The sequence below is a fragment of the Anolis carolinensis genome, chromosome 2, assembly GCF_035594765.1.
Source record: "Anolis carolinensis isolate JA03-04 chromosome 2, rAnoCar3.1.pri, whole genome shotgun sequence".
NCBI classification, from domain to species: Eukaryota; Metazoa; Chordata; class Lepidosauria; order Squamata; family Dactyloidae; genus Anolis; species Anolis carolinensis.
In genome coordinates, this window is record NC_085842.1 from 253,279,910 (window position 1) to 253,293,065 (window position 13,156).

Genomic DNA, 13,156 nt, shown 5'->3' on the forward strand with positions numbered 1-13,156 from the left:
ATATGCTGATGACCTTGGCCTTACAACACAAGCGAAAGATTTTGAAACAGTTGAAAAGCAACTCACCAATGCCTTGAAAGATCTCTCCAGCTACTACAAAGAGAACCACCTGAAGCCTAACCCTGCCAAGACACAAGTGTGTGCTTTCCACCTACGTAACTGCGAAGCCAACAGGAAACTGAAAGTTACTTGGGAAGGCCAAGAGCTCGAACACTGTTTCCATCCTAAATACCTTGGTGTCACCTTAGACCGAACACTAACATATAGGAAACACTGCATGAACACCAAGCACAAAGTAGCTGCATGCAATAACATCCTGCGGAAACTGACTGGCAGCGCATGGGGAGCAGACCCACAAGTAATAAGAACATCAGCCCTGGCCTTGTCTTTCTCAACTGCAGAGTATGCCTGTCCTGTTTGGCACAAGTCTGCCCATGCAAAGCAAGTGGACATAGCACTGAATGAAACATGCAGAATCATCACAGGATGCCTTAAACCTACACCTGTTGATAAACTCTACAAGTTAGCTGGCACTGCCCCTCCTGACGTGCGACGGGAAGTTGCTGCTAACGGTGAGAGAAAAAAGGTCGAACATTGTGAAAGCCACCCACTGCATGGCTATCACCCTCCTCCCACCAGACTCAAATCAAGGAAGGGCTTCATGAGCTACAAAATACTGAGAAGACACTCTACTGTATTCTAACCAGATGCGTCTGTAGTTAGAGAGAAGGGCCTCCTCCGAAAACAGAAAAGCATGCACATATTGATATATGGTCCTTCAGAAAACCTAGATCTGAGCTTTATAGGGCTTTCCAGATCATGACTAGCATTATATATTTTGAGTTATAAACATTTCAGGATTTTTATTTGTTTAATTGTGTAAAGATAGTTTTATTTAACCAAATCTAAGGCATTTGACCCTCTGAAATGTCAATCCTTATGGTTAGTAAGAACATTGATCCCACCTCTGCCACATGTAAGAACTTCCTCCTATCCCTCTTGTGTAACACCAACTTGGAATCAGTCTAAATGCTTTCAAGTATCCTATGAAGTTTTATACTACTTTTATCCCCAACAAAACACTACCTTTCCACCTATAATTCTTTCTGGACCACCCTTGTTGGGTGAGGAAAAGTAAACAGCTTCTCTTGGAATCTTCTCTGCATTTTTAAAACAAACTCCTCTTCCGCCCATTTTTTCAAAAACATGAGTGAATCTCAGTGTATTCATCCACCTTTGTTGTTTCTCATTTGTAAAAGCAATTTTGGCAGTCCATGTGGGCTCTTGGGGGAATGCCAGGGCTAAAAAAATGCCAGGGTTTACCAAAATGTCTGACTCAACACACAAAAGGGAAGCTTTCTTCCTTCCCTTTTTTGCTTTTCTCATGTGAGAATGATAGTTTTGAAAAGGAGAGCCAGGTGCATCTGTTGATGTTCTCCATGCAAGTCAGAATGTGGGAAACCCAGAGTTCTAGCTCATTTAGAAAGTCTTCATAGGTACAACAGGTTCCTTCTTTTTAGATATGTCACTTTTGTATGAGGAAAACACCAGTAAAATGGTGCAAGAGAAGTTGGACCATTGGGATGTGATTGAAGTATTACTCCATCAGTTATGGCTAAAGTAACCAGGAATGATGAAAGTTACAATCTGGAAATCTATGTGTTCCCCATCACCAGGAAATGCAAATGATTCTGAGAAACACAGCTTTCCCCTCTAGTACAGTAGAGTCTCACTCATCCAACACTCGCTTATCCAACGTTCTGGATTATCCAACGCATTTTTGTAGTCAATGTTTTCAATATATCGTGATATTTTGGTGCTAAATTCATAAATACAGTAAATACTACATAGCATTACTGTGTATTGAACTACTTTTTCTGTCAAATTTGTTGTATAACATAATGTTTTGGTGCTTAATTTGTAAAATCATAACCTAATTTGATGTTTAATAGGCTTTTCCTTAATCTCTCCTTATTATCCAACATATTCGCTTATCCAACGTTCTGCCGGCCCGTTTACGTTGGATAAGCGAGACTCTACTGTATTACTTATTAGTCTGATTTTCATTTAAAATTTTACGTTTAAATATATCAGTTTATATCTACACAAAACTCTTTAAAGCAGTGGTTCTCAACCTGTGGGTCCCCAGATGTTTTCCTAACACCTGGTAAACTGGGATTTTTGGGAGTTGTAGATCAAAACACCTGGGAATCCACAGGTTGAGAACCACTGCTTTAAAGCATCCGCAAGAGAAATTAAACTGTAGAATTTCAGGGTTATCCCAATGCTTTTGTATATAACTACTAGAACTAATTTCAATAACCCCTGAGATTACACATTTGCAAAACTGTGGATAGCATTATTTGGAGAACGGCACATAACATGTCAGTTCCAAGTGAAAAGCGTCTTTCGTCATTATAAAGCATTATGCCCATAAGGTTGTTTTAAAATTAATTTGAAACATTCTTTTAAAATTATGTTAATGTTAAACTTTCCTTTTTAAAACATTTGCTTGTACATTTTGTCTTCACTTTGTGTTAATGGTCTGTTTGTATTGATATTAAAAGTATAACTATTTCATGAATGTTTTATATATTTCATTTCCCATGTAGACTGAAGTTTGGGAAAGAGACACTTGTCAAACAGACAATACTGACTAGTTATTTATTATTTTTATCTTGCATTGTTCTTAGATTGAGTAATGGAAGTATCTTTTAAAAATGCAACATTGGTCCTTTTAAAAAATAAATCCTGTTTCTTTGTGTTCTGTTGAACAAACATTTTCCCCATGATGGACAAAGGCAAATGTACTTCAGTACATTTATTTTGATTGTCTGAATTATTTTCTTTGTATGTCTTCTTTACAGACCAGTGGCATGTTGGAGACAAGTGCCTTGTCCCTTTATATGAAAATGAAAAGCTTTGTGATGCCACAATAACGTCTTTGGAAACAGACAAAAATGGGAAGCTTTTTGCCATTGTTTCTTTTGAGGCCTCTCAAGAAAAGAAAGTACTTGTAACAAAACTACAGAAGATCAAAACCACCAAAGATACAAAAAAGTACTTAATATTTGATGATGAAGATTTGGAGAAGCCTTACTTTCCTGACAGAAGGCTTCCATCTCCTGCAGTTGGCTTTCAGTTGTCAAAGGATGGACATCAGATCCCTTATACAATTAATCGATACCTACGTGATTATCAAAGGGAAGGGGCCCAGTTTTTACATGGTCACTATGTTCGTAAACGTGGATGTATTCTTGGAGATGACATGGGACTTGGGAAAACAGTACAGGTATATTTCCTCTCCTCTTGAAAGGAAATACTTTTAATGTATTGATTTTTTGTTCACAGGAAAGAATAGGTTTAATTATATGTTGAAAAAAAGTAATTTGTTCAGCCATTTACAGTGAAATACAAAGGGAAGAGGCATACGTAATATTAGATTCTCAGGCAGTTTTGAAGACTTGTCAGTCTGTTCTGACCAGGACAGATGGTTTATGTCTTGACTCTAGCCCTAACACTATTCTGCATGTTTTGTCATTTCTTTTCTATATTACTGACAAACATTGGTCCTCTAGTTAGTTATACTAGCTCCAAGCTGTGCTAGAGATGTCTCCAGTGAACAAAGGGGTTTGTAAATCCTTCATCATTCTCTTGGCCCAACCTGGAAGGCCCAATTTGTTGGCCTGAGTACAGTCACTGTACATAGAAATGCCACTAGCTATACACATCAACCCACTTTCTGCTAGTGTGCAAAGTTAAAATGTCTTGTTTTGCTGGCATGGCTTTTTTCTCTTGGCAGAACATCTTCACCCTGTCCTCATATTCTTAGCCTAGCCAGTGGGTAATGCCCTAGTGATGTAGACATCTTTTGAATGTTAGAGCCTCATATTTATTAAAGTTCCAGTGCTGTAGTTCACTGTCATTTATTTATTCTTCTTTACAACCAATAAGGGAAATGATCATGTGGAAAAGGTGTCTTTTCCATGGTTTGTTTCTACTCTTTCCTACTTTCCCCCCTAAACTGAGGCAAGCTATATTTTCATTTTGACAGTACAAAAAAAATTTGGAAAACTGATTTGTCTCAAAAAAGTATGTAGGAAATGGGAAAGTTCGCATGAATCCAAACAGCCTTGATTTCACATTGGTGTAGCACTCAATGTTTTAAGGGCATTTTGTCTGCATTTCCTCTGTCATTAAGTTGTTTTGGAAAATGTTTCATTAATGCTTTATTAATACCATAAATGACTCTGGATTGCATTTAAAATTGAGATTTTGTGTAGTTAGCAAATGGGAGAAACAGGAGAGCAATTGATTAAAAACAGTAAGTCTTTAAATATCCTGAGTCTTCTCATTTAAAAATAAAATCATCATACAGTTTTAGAACAGCAATCTGACTTTGCTAAAAAGCTCAAATTTGTAGTGTGGGGGACTTGATAAGAACATCTTTGATGATCTATCTAAATAGATTAATATCTAAATATTAATTAAACTGAACAAACAGCTTTACAGTGTTTGTTTTCCTCTTTCCTGTGGTACAGTCTACAGATTTTTAATACTCAGACATATCGTCTGTCTTTCTGTCTGTCTTTCATCGTTTTCAGCTTTTAGTAATATTGAGAAAATTGCAAAAATGTTGACTTTTGCTATTTATTACACAATATTTCCTAAACTCTGGAGGCAGGCAATTGGTGAGATTGGGGCTGAGCTTGGAAAAGTTACTTTCTTTGCATGACAGCTAGAAAAATCTTTTTAAAACCCCATTAGAAACCCTATGTTCTTTCTTAAATAGCAAATGGGAAATATATCCAAGGAAATAATAGCCCTTCTCTCTGTCCTTTTAGTAACGAGGCTGGTTTCCACTTCCTTTTTTGTCTTGCCTTTTAGGAAATACTATTACGCTCTTTCCCAGACATTGGTGTATAGCACACATTGCAAAATAACAGGTGAGAAAATATATCTTGTGAAAATGCTTTCTTCTCAGCAAAGAGAAGGATGTCTGTAACATTGTTTTCTCATAATGGTCATTCATTCCATCATTTCAAGACTGAGATATTACTCTGCTTTTTTGAGAAATCCAAAAATGTAACTATAGTTTGAGCAGTAATTCAGACTTACTTTACTCTGCAGTTCCATTCCATAACTTCCACTTGCCTCCCCCAATTTTCATTGAATAGTTTTCAATCTTTTTGCTGTGACTCATGATGAGAAGACTTGGATTCCCATTGTAAGCATGTTCTTTATGGAACAGTTTGAATTTCATTGTAAACTTCAAAAGGGTGTGTAAATAGTCATTGTGACATTTTTTCTTTTAAAAAAAAACCCATTTAATTTAGGCCTGGTCATCCAGTTGAATATTAAACATCTAGGTGAAGACACAGCTATTTTGTGAACTTGATTCACTTAATATTGACTAATTCTATAACAACTGGAGCACACCAAAACTTGTACTTAAATAAGTATCTTCCCAACTCCACATAAAATTTGGAACCCCTAAACTGTTGCTTGTCAGTTTATTTCTTATTCTGTCTACAGTTGGAGGAAATGATGTTGTCATTAAGACAATGTTTACCCATCCCATGTAGCAAATTGCATTGGAAATCTTCCTCCAGTGGTTGTCTGTTCTTTCCAATATGCCCTGGCTCTCATCCTACATCATCATCAGAGGTGATCACTTGGGGCCGAGTATGAGTATCTTCCAAAAGTAGAGTCTGGCAGTTAAGTGACTGTGAAGACATATTCCGGATCCATACAGTCCTTCACATTAAGGACATAGATTTCAGAGTGGAAGGCTATCACAACAAGGATTTACCTGATGTGTCTTTCTCTTGGTATGCTTTTTCAATTTGCCCTCTAGTTGTGCCTCTTCAAAATTCATAGCACTGTTGGTACCAGCTGACCTCCAGTTAGAACGCTTGAGAACCAGGGCTTTTCAGTTCTCGCTGTTTATTCCACATTTTTAAATATTTGCTTTAAATCCATCTTTTAGTCTCTGTTGTCCACCGACATTCTGTTTTCCATTCTTTGGTTGAAAATGAAGTAGCTGCAGACAAAGTGACTGGTTCAGCTAAGTCGAAGAATCATCACTTCAATGCTGGTGGTCTTTGCTTCTTCCAGAATTCTTTCCAGAAGTCGAGAGGACAATTGTAGAGGCTCCATGTTTTGCAGGCTTACAATAACTTTATGAACAAGCATCTTGGTATCCCATCCCTACAAATGTCCCTTATAAGAAAGGAGGCATCACAAATATTTGGGCAGATGGAATATTGCATCAGAAGTATGTATATTCCCCTTTACCTTTGCCAGCACATTGATGGAATTTACCTACATTTCTAGTTCTGATGACCAAAGTTCCTGTTCCTTTCACATATTTAAGAAAGTAATGCTTTTCTCTTTGAAGGAGTAGGAGTAGAAGATAGTCTGTGGCCATGAGCGTTTTATACATCAAGGCGTTTTCAGTGCATTCAGGAGCCATACTTCACCTTTTACATAGTTGTGTGTTATATGTGTCCTTCTATATCTAATTGCATCTGTAGCTTTAAAAATTCTGGTGAAAGTTTGTGCCTGGAGTTCGGTGGCAGAATAATTATGAAGATTCTGAGAAGTTGAGTTTTAGTAGTATGTGTTTGCCAGATCAAATCTTGTACTAAATATTACCTGGGTATCACTGCATATTTTCTGAATACTTCATGCTATATTTTTCTTCCCTAGGTTATTTCATTTCTGGCTGCAATGCTGAATAAAAAGGGGGCGCGTGCTGATATTGAAAATAACATGCCTGAATTTTTAAGAACAATGAAAAATGAAATGTCATCTGTTCCAAAGAAAGTAAGTTTTGAATTTAAGCACATTTTGAAGATGTTGTGGAATAGACACAATGTGTATGCGGTTCTCTGAATCATAGTTTCCACTAGTGACATGTTGTCCAAATGCAGGAAAGAAAGTGGGAATTGTTGCTGCTGTTTCAAAATGAGGTTCTCCTTGCTCCTCACCACAGAATATGGTCCTCTCTGATTATTAAACAGTTTGAATAGCAAGACACTTCAGAGATGCTCTTGGTGGAGTCTGTGATCATTAAATTTAATTTATATTCCAGTTTTCTTTCAGAATGTGAACCATGCAGCTCGTGATATGAGTTAAAGCAAAATACAGTGTAACAACGGGTAATATAAACATTTTTAAAAAACAATTAAACAAGTCAAAATAATCTTATTAAAGGATTTTTGTAAAAGACAATGAAAATACAATAATTTTAAGCATGCAACACACACCCTGATTAAAAGGCCTTCTGTCAAAGACAATGAACACTTAAAAGCCTGGATAAGAAGCGAGGTCTTCAACTTCTGGGCAGAAAGACTACCAATTACATTATTATATTAATCAGTTTTTTTATATTGAATATTTTCAAATGTGGGGCTCTTGGAGGTGGGTGAAAATGAGTGGGAACTGCATGTGACTCACTTACTACATTTTCCTAATTAAAATCCTGAACCAAATCTGTGTAATTTTGGTTAAGATTGTTATATCAGTATATAGCCTGGCTAGTGTCTTCTATTGCTTTAGGTCAGTCCCCTGTTTCACACTTGAGACTTTAAAAAAATTACACAAAAAAATACGGATTTTCTGAAAAAACACAGACACATACATATATTGTGCGAAACTTTTATACTTGCCATGCCAGGCCTGTGAGAGGGCAGTTTAATTATTCAGAATGGGTTGTAGCACATTGATGGTGCATTTGAGATTTGAGATGCTTCACTTGGGAGCTGTAGGTAACAGCTAGTGGCATTTAAAATACATTTGTATCTGTCTTGAAGAATTGTTTTCCTGGTTACAAATAAAAGCAGTTTCTGGAAATGTTAGCTCTGCGTAGAATAGCTTATAGCAGCCTTCCAAACTGGCCCACTCCTCATCCACATGACTCTTCCTGTTAATATTGTCTTTAGCTGAAAATGGTATCTGGAGGACACCAGTTAGATTGCTTTATATGAATGCAGAAAGTTGTCTTATACCATTTTTGAGACTAACTAATAACATTATTGCAAATATCTTGCCAAGAATGTTTTGTTTTAGGGGTAGCCCTATGATTTGAGGAGGAGGGATGTCTTACTCTGAAATGGCAGTGTAAGGTACTCATCCCCTTCTCACTCAAAGTCCCCAAAGTCTGCTGAGATCATTTTGTCAGCATCGCCTCTTTTTTTTTTTTTTTTGACTCTTGGAATAACACTTTCACATTAATAACTGCTCCAATAGCTGGTGTATAGCAATTTCTATTATATTCCATTGTTCTAACCAAAACGTTATTTTAGTAACATTTCAGGAAGAGCTTAGAGTTATTTTTGGGCTCTTCCACACAGCTATATAACCCAGAAAATCCCACAATATCTGCTTTGAACTGAGTTATCTGAGTCCACACTGTTATATATATTCCAGTTCAAAGCAGATAATGTGGGATTTTATTCAGCTGTGTGGAAGGGGCTTTAGAGCTAAGAAACAATTCTATTGGAAGTAAAACCCATTTAGCTCAAGGGCACTTCGTTCTAAATAGGTATAGATAACACTGCACTCGTAGAAAGCTTTGACAGGCAAGTATTAAGGCAGTCCTGAAACTGATCAGTACTCTGTGAAATGATTTATATTTCAGTGGAAATTACTGCTATGTAATATGGAAATCTGAGATCTGCATGGAAATTAAATGTGACCTAAAACACAGTACAATTGCTAATAAAAATAATCATATAATCTTTCTACTCTGTAGAGTTGTTTTTCCCCGTACAAAGAGAAATTTCATTCACTCATGCAGTAATTAATTGAAAGTGATTAATTATGTAGGTAGTTAGCCAGAATGGCCTCAGGAGCAAATCTTTAGAGCATTCAGTTTCTGAAAATTAGAATTATATCCAAGACATTTCATTATTTTGAAAGCATAGCATAACACAGGAGAATGTGAACATTGACGGCCCCATCTATACTGCCATATAATGCAGTTTGAAATTGCATTATATAATTACTTTGGTCTCATATAATGCAATTCAATTCAGTTAAACTCTATCATATGAGACTATATTGACTACATAGTACACTTTCAAACTGTTGTTAAAACTCTGGGGAAAGAGGAATTGTTCTCTGAAGCTTTTGATCTCAGTTTTCACCAAGAACACAAAATTCAAGCCTTACAAAACATTTCTCACTCATTTTTATTAAAACTGTAAGACCTGGAAAACAGGAACAAGAGATTCAGCTTAAGCTCCCACAAGATCATGGAGGAAGTAGAGTCAGAGGATACAACTACTCTTGTGGTGTATTGTATAATGGGTATTTGTCCTTATTTGAAACATACACATTATCATAGAACACAGAGCATTTGGTCCCTCGTTATAAAATTGTAATCACATACAGCATATCCTATTGTGCCTTGCTAGGAATGCAAGAAAATTGTAGATATTTTGCATTTGAAGCAACCTCACATATCTAGAATATGATGGATATAAATTTCAAAGGATTCATAATATATTTGAAGAAGCATTAAGGAAACATGGAGAAATACATGCATTTACTCATGCATTTTGGGAGGCAGAAATTCAGGTAGTGAGGGTTCTCATTTCAGTTGGCAATTTTTCGTAGCAGAAAAAGAATATACTGCAGTGAGTATTCCGCAAGCTGATACCCTCTTGAAGCATGTGAAATAACATGTGTAAAAATACCAAAATTGACCTCTTTGCTCCCAGAGGAAGTAGAAGTATAGTTTCTGCAACAGATTCAAGATGGCTAAAGGTGCCTGTTAATAAAGAGAAGGGGAAAAGTATCCGTTCCCTGCCCATTGTGATTTTCTCCTTGTTGGTACTGTGTTTGAGTGGATTTAGTTCAATAGTGCGACATCTAACTGATTTTACATGCTGAATTGTATTTTGCTGCTGGGTGTGTTTTCAAACTATTCTGAAACCACACTGAGTGGTGGCAATAACACCAGTGGGTGCTATGTTTTTAAAGGATGTTTGTTCTTTTCTGCATTTACAAAAGGAAACCTGGATTAAAGTTAAATTTATGATTTTTACCGTGGTTAAGGGCATGTATTCAATCCTATTGGAGAAGATATACTATAGCAAGGATTAATTTCTGCAGTTTACACAGCTTACTGACTCAATTATATGTGAGCTAATATAAACCTCATGTGAATTGTGTCTTTTACAATGCCTTTTGTATGAATTGTGCATTGAGTCATACATTGTATAATAGCAAAATTTTCATGAACAACTAAGAACAAATACTGCACAGTTATCCTCCAGGGTAGAATTAATATAGTTTGATACCACTTTAACTGTAATGGCTCAATTCTATGGGAGTTGTAGGTTTGCAGATCTTTAGCCTTCTCAGCCAAAAAGGTGCCTCACCAAACTGCATCTCTTATGAATCCATAGCATTGAGCCATGGCACTTAAAGTGGTTTTAAACTGATTCTACAGTACAGATGCACCACCAGGGAATGAGAAAGATTATTGTTTTTATCTTTGCTACTAACCAGATGGAAACCAGCCACCAGACTGAGCATTGCTACCGGCAGTGTTTTCGTGTTTATGCTATACTGGATTTTTATAAATTGGATGTTACTCTATTGGGGGCAGTGTCTGATGACACTGTGTAGAAGAGGATGCAAAGAAAACTAAGGGCATATAACTGGGAAGATATGTACAGATAATTTCAGCTAATGGGAAATTATACACTAAATTATTTGATTATAATAAATTATACAATTATTTTCACTGAACATTACCAGCCTAATGTCTTTGTCTTGCGTTCTGTTAACTGGCAGGTGTCTGTATATGGTTAATGGTTTCTGTGATTCAAAACATCTCTTTGAATAAGCCAGATATGAATGAAAGGCAATGTTTTCCATGTTTTTGAAATACTAACTATATTTTATTGAAGTAATGTTTCTCTTTTGCTTTTCACTAGTTGGACTATTGAAAAGTATAGGTTTCATACTTCAGCCAACTGAATGCAACTGTGTGGGAATTTTGTATTCTGATATATTTTCCATTCAGCAGTATCATGTGCTTTTCTTTTCAGATCTTCTTGATTGTGTCGCCACTCTCTGTGCTTTATAACTGGAAAGATGAATTGGATACTTGGGGTTATTTCAAGGTTATAGTTTTGCATGGCAATAAAAAGGACTATGAACTGAATCGAATCAAGAAAGGAAAATGTGAGATTGCGCTAACAACATATGAAACACTTCGCCTTTTTTTAGATGAACTTAACAGGTAACAGAATTATCCAATTGCTGTGAATATAGTGGGTATTTCTTTTAACAGCCTAGGTAAAGGTAAAGGTAAAGGTTTCTCCTGACGTTAAGTCCAGTCGTGACCGACTCTGGGGGTTGGTACTCATCTCCATTTCTAAGCCAAAGAGCCGGCGTTGTCCATAGACACCTCCACGGTCATGTGGCCGGCATGACTGCATGGAGCGCCGTTACCTTCCCACTGGAGCGGTACCTATTAATCTACTCACATTTGCATGTTTTTGAACTGCTAGGTTGGCAGGAGCTGGGGCTAACAGCGGGCGCTCATTCTGCTCCCGGGATTTGAACCTGGCACCTTTTGGTCCGCAAGTTCAGCAGCTCAGCAATTTAACACACTGTGCCACCAGGGGCCCCTTTAACAGCCTAAGAGCCCTATAAACCAGAATAACAAATCATTGAAGTTGTTTAAAGAGAACATGAGAAAAACATGTTTAAAAAGTGATAATACTGCACACACAAAATCAGTTCAAATATGTGGATTTTTTTCTGATTAAATGATTTCAAATGAAAATAAGCCCTGTCCAATATTACGTGAAGATACTTTTGCTTGGAGCATAGTAAAATTACATTTTTTTAAACTAAAACTCCCAATATCTCCCTCCATTGGCTTGGTCACTGTCAGTCTGGCAGACTGTGGTAGTTGTCTTTCAGAAAAAAAGAACTTTTCCAGGTTGACTTTATGTCCTGATTATCCCTTCTTCTCCACTCCATCCCCTGTGCTCGTCCTGATCTACTCAGTGGATTGAATCTTAGAGCAGATTTTGAGAGGTTCAGAAGAAGAATCCATTCTCTCAATAGCATCTGTTTCATTGACTGAAAAAGTTGGTTGGATTTAACCCAGTTTTCAAAAATTATAGTTGTACCAATAAATATAGAATAATACTGACCACATGTGCCAGCTGTGTGGTAAATGTGTATATCAGAAAAAAAACTGTCTTTAGTTATACAAAGGCTTCTTTGGACTAGAAAGATATTTTTCTGGTTAATTCTTTCCTTCCTTCACCTGATTGTTTCTGAATGAATGATGTCTGATACTAGGTATTGGGCATGAGAGTGTACAAATGTATTACATTTACTTTCTCATACATTTGCCTTAAATCTCAAATTAATTCCATACAATTGATGGCGAAATTTGCAAATGTTAGTAGATTCTTATCAAAAATGATAGGAAGAAACCCTGACTCTTCAGATGTGGTCGGGTTGAATAGATACAACTATTTTTATTATGAATTGCACCATGTTGCACTTATCTACCAAGTAGCTATTAAAAGTAAGGAGGCCATCAGAAGCAGCAGGAGTCAATTAACCTCTTCAAATGTGGTTGAAAATATGGATGTAAAGGCAAGCTTCTAAGGGCGATTCTACACAGCCATATAATACTGCTTCAAACTGGTATCCAAATTGGCTGTCTATTTCCTGGTTTGCCTCATGTGACTGAGTAAAGCCAAGGAAGTAAACTATATTGCAAGTTGGTCAGAGATCTTTGATGTAAGATGTGCTTTAAATACTTTAATAAATAAATTATTCCTTAGCTGCCATGGAAGTATTCATTTACGGTGTTAAATTCTTTTGTTTATATGGGAAACACCTAAATTTAGGTGAAAATGGTTCAGCTCTCATGATATTGATATTATTACTGATCTTACTGGACTGTAATTGTAAGGAAAATCATGTAAAGTGCTGGGAGTTGTAGTTCAGCAGTACTGCTGACCTAAGTCCAATTGTGGAACTATAATTCCTAGCATTCCTCACTATTGGCTATCCTAAATCCAGCCATGGTAGACAGACCTACTTAATGAAACCATTGATTGATAGGTCTTCTGTAATGTGAATGAACGATTTGATTTAGGACAATGTT

General features: G+C 36.6%; 1 protein-coding gene across 6 annotated transcripts in view; it reads left to right on the forward strand.

The window, feature by feature from the left end:
• The window catches only part of ercc6l2 (ERCC excision repair 6 like 2), a 94,086-nt gene that overhangs the window by 10,340 nt on the left and 70,590 nt on the right, over window positions 1–13,156 (forward strand). For 5 of the 6 annotated variants that reach the window (XM_062972084.1, XM_008103213.3, XM_016990991.2 and 2 more), the window contains exons 3-5: window positions 2,868–3,292; window positions 6,712–6,828; window positions 11,067–11,260. In XM_062972084.1, the coding sequence (XP_062828154.1) occupies window positions 2,868–3,292; window positions 6,712–6,828; window positions 11,067–11,260 (736 nt within the window). Of the gene's footprint in view, window positions 1–2,867; window positions 3,293–4,925; window positions 4,947–6,711; window positions 6,829–11,066; window positions 11,261–13,156 lie in introns of those variants that run through there. The other variant, XM_062972088.1, reaches the window with a different exon arrangement.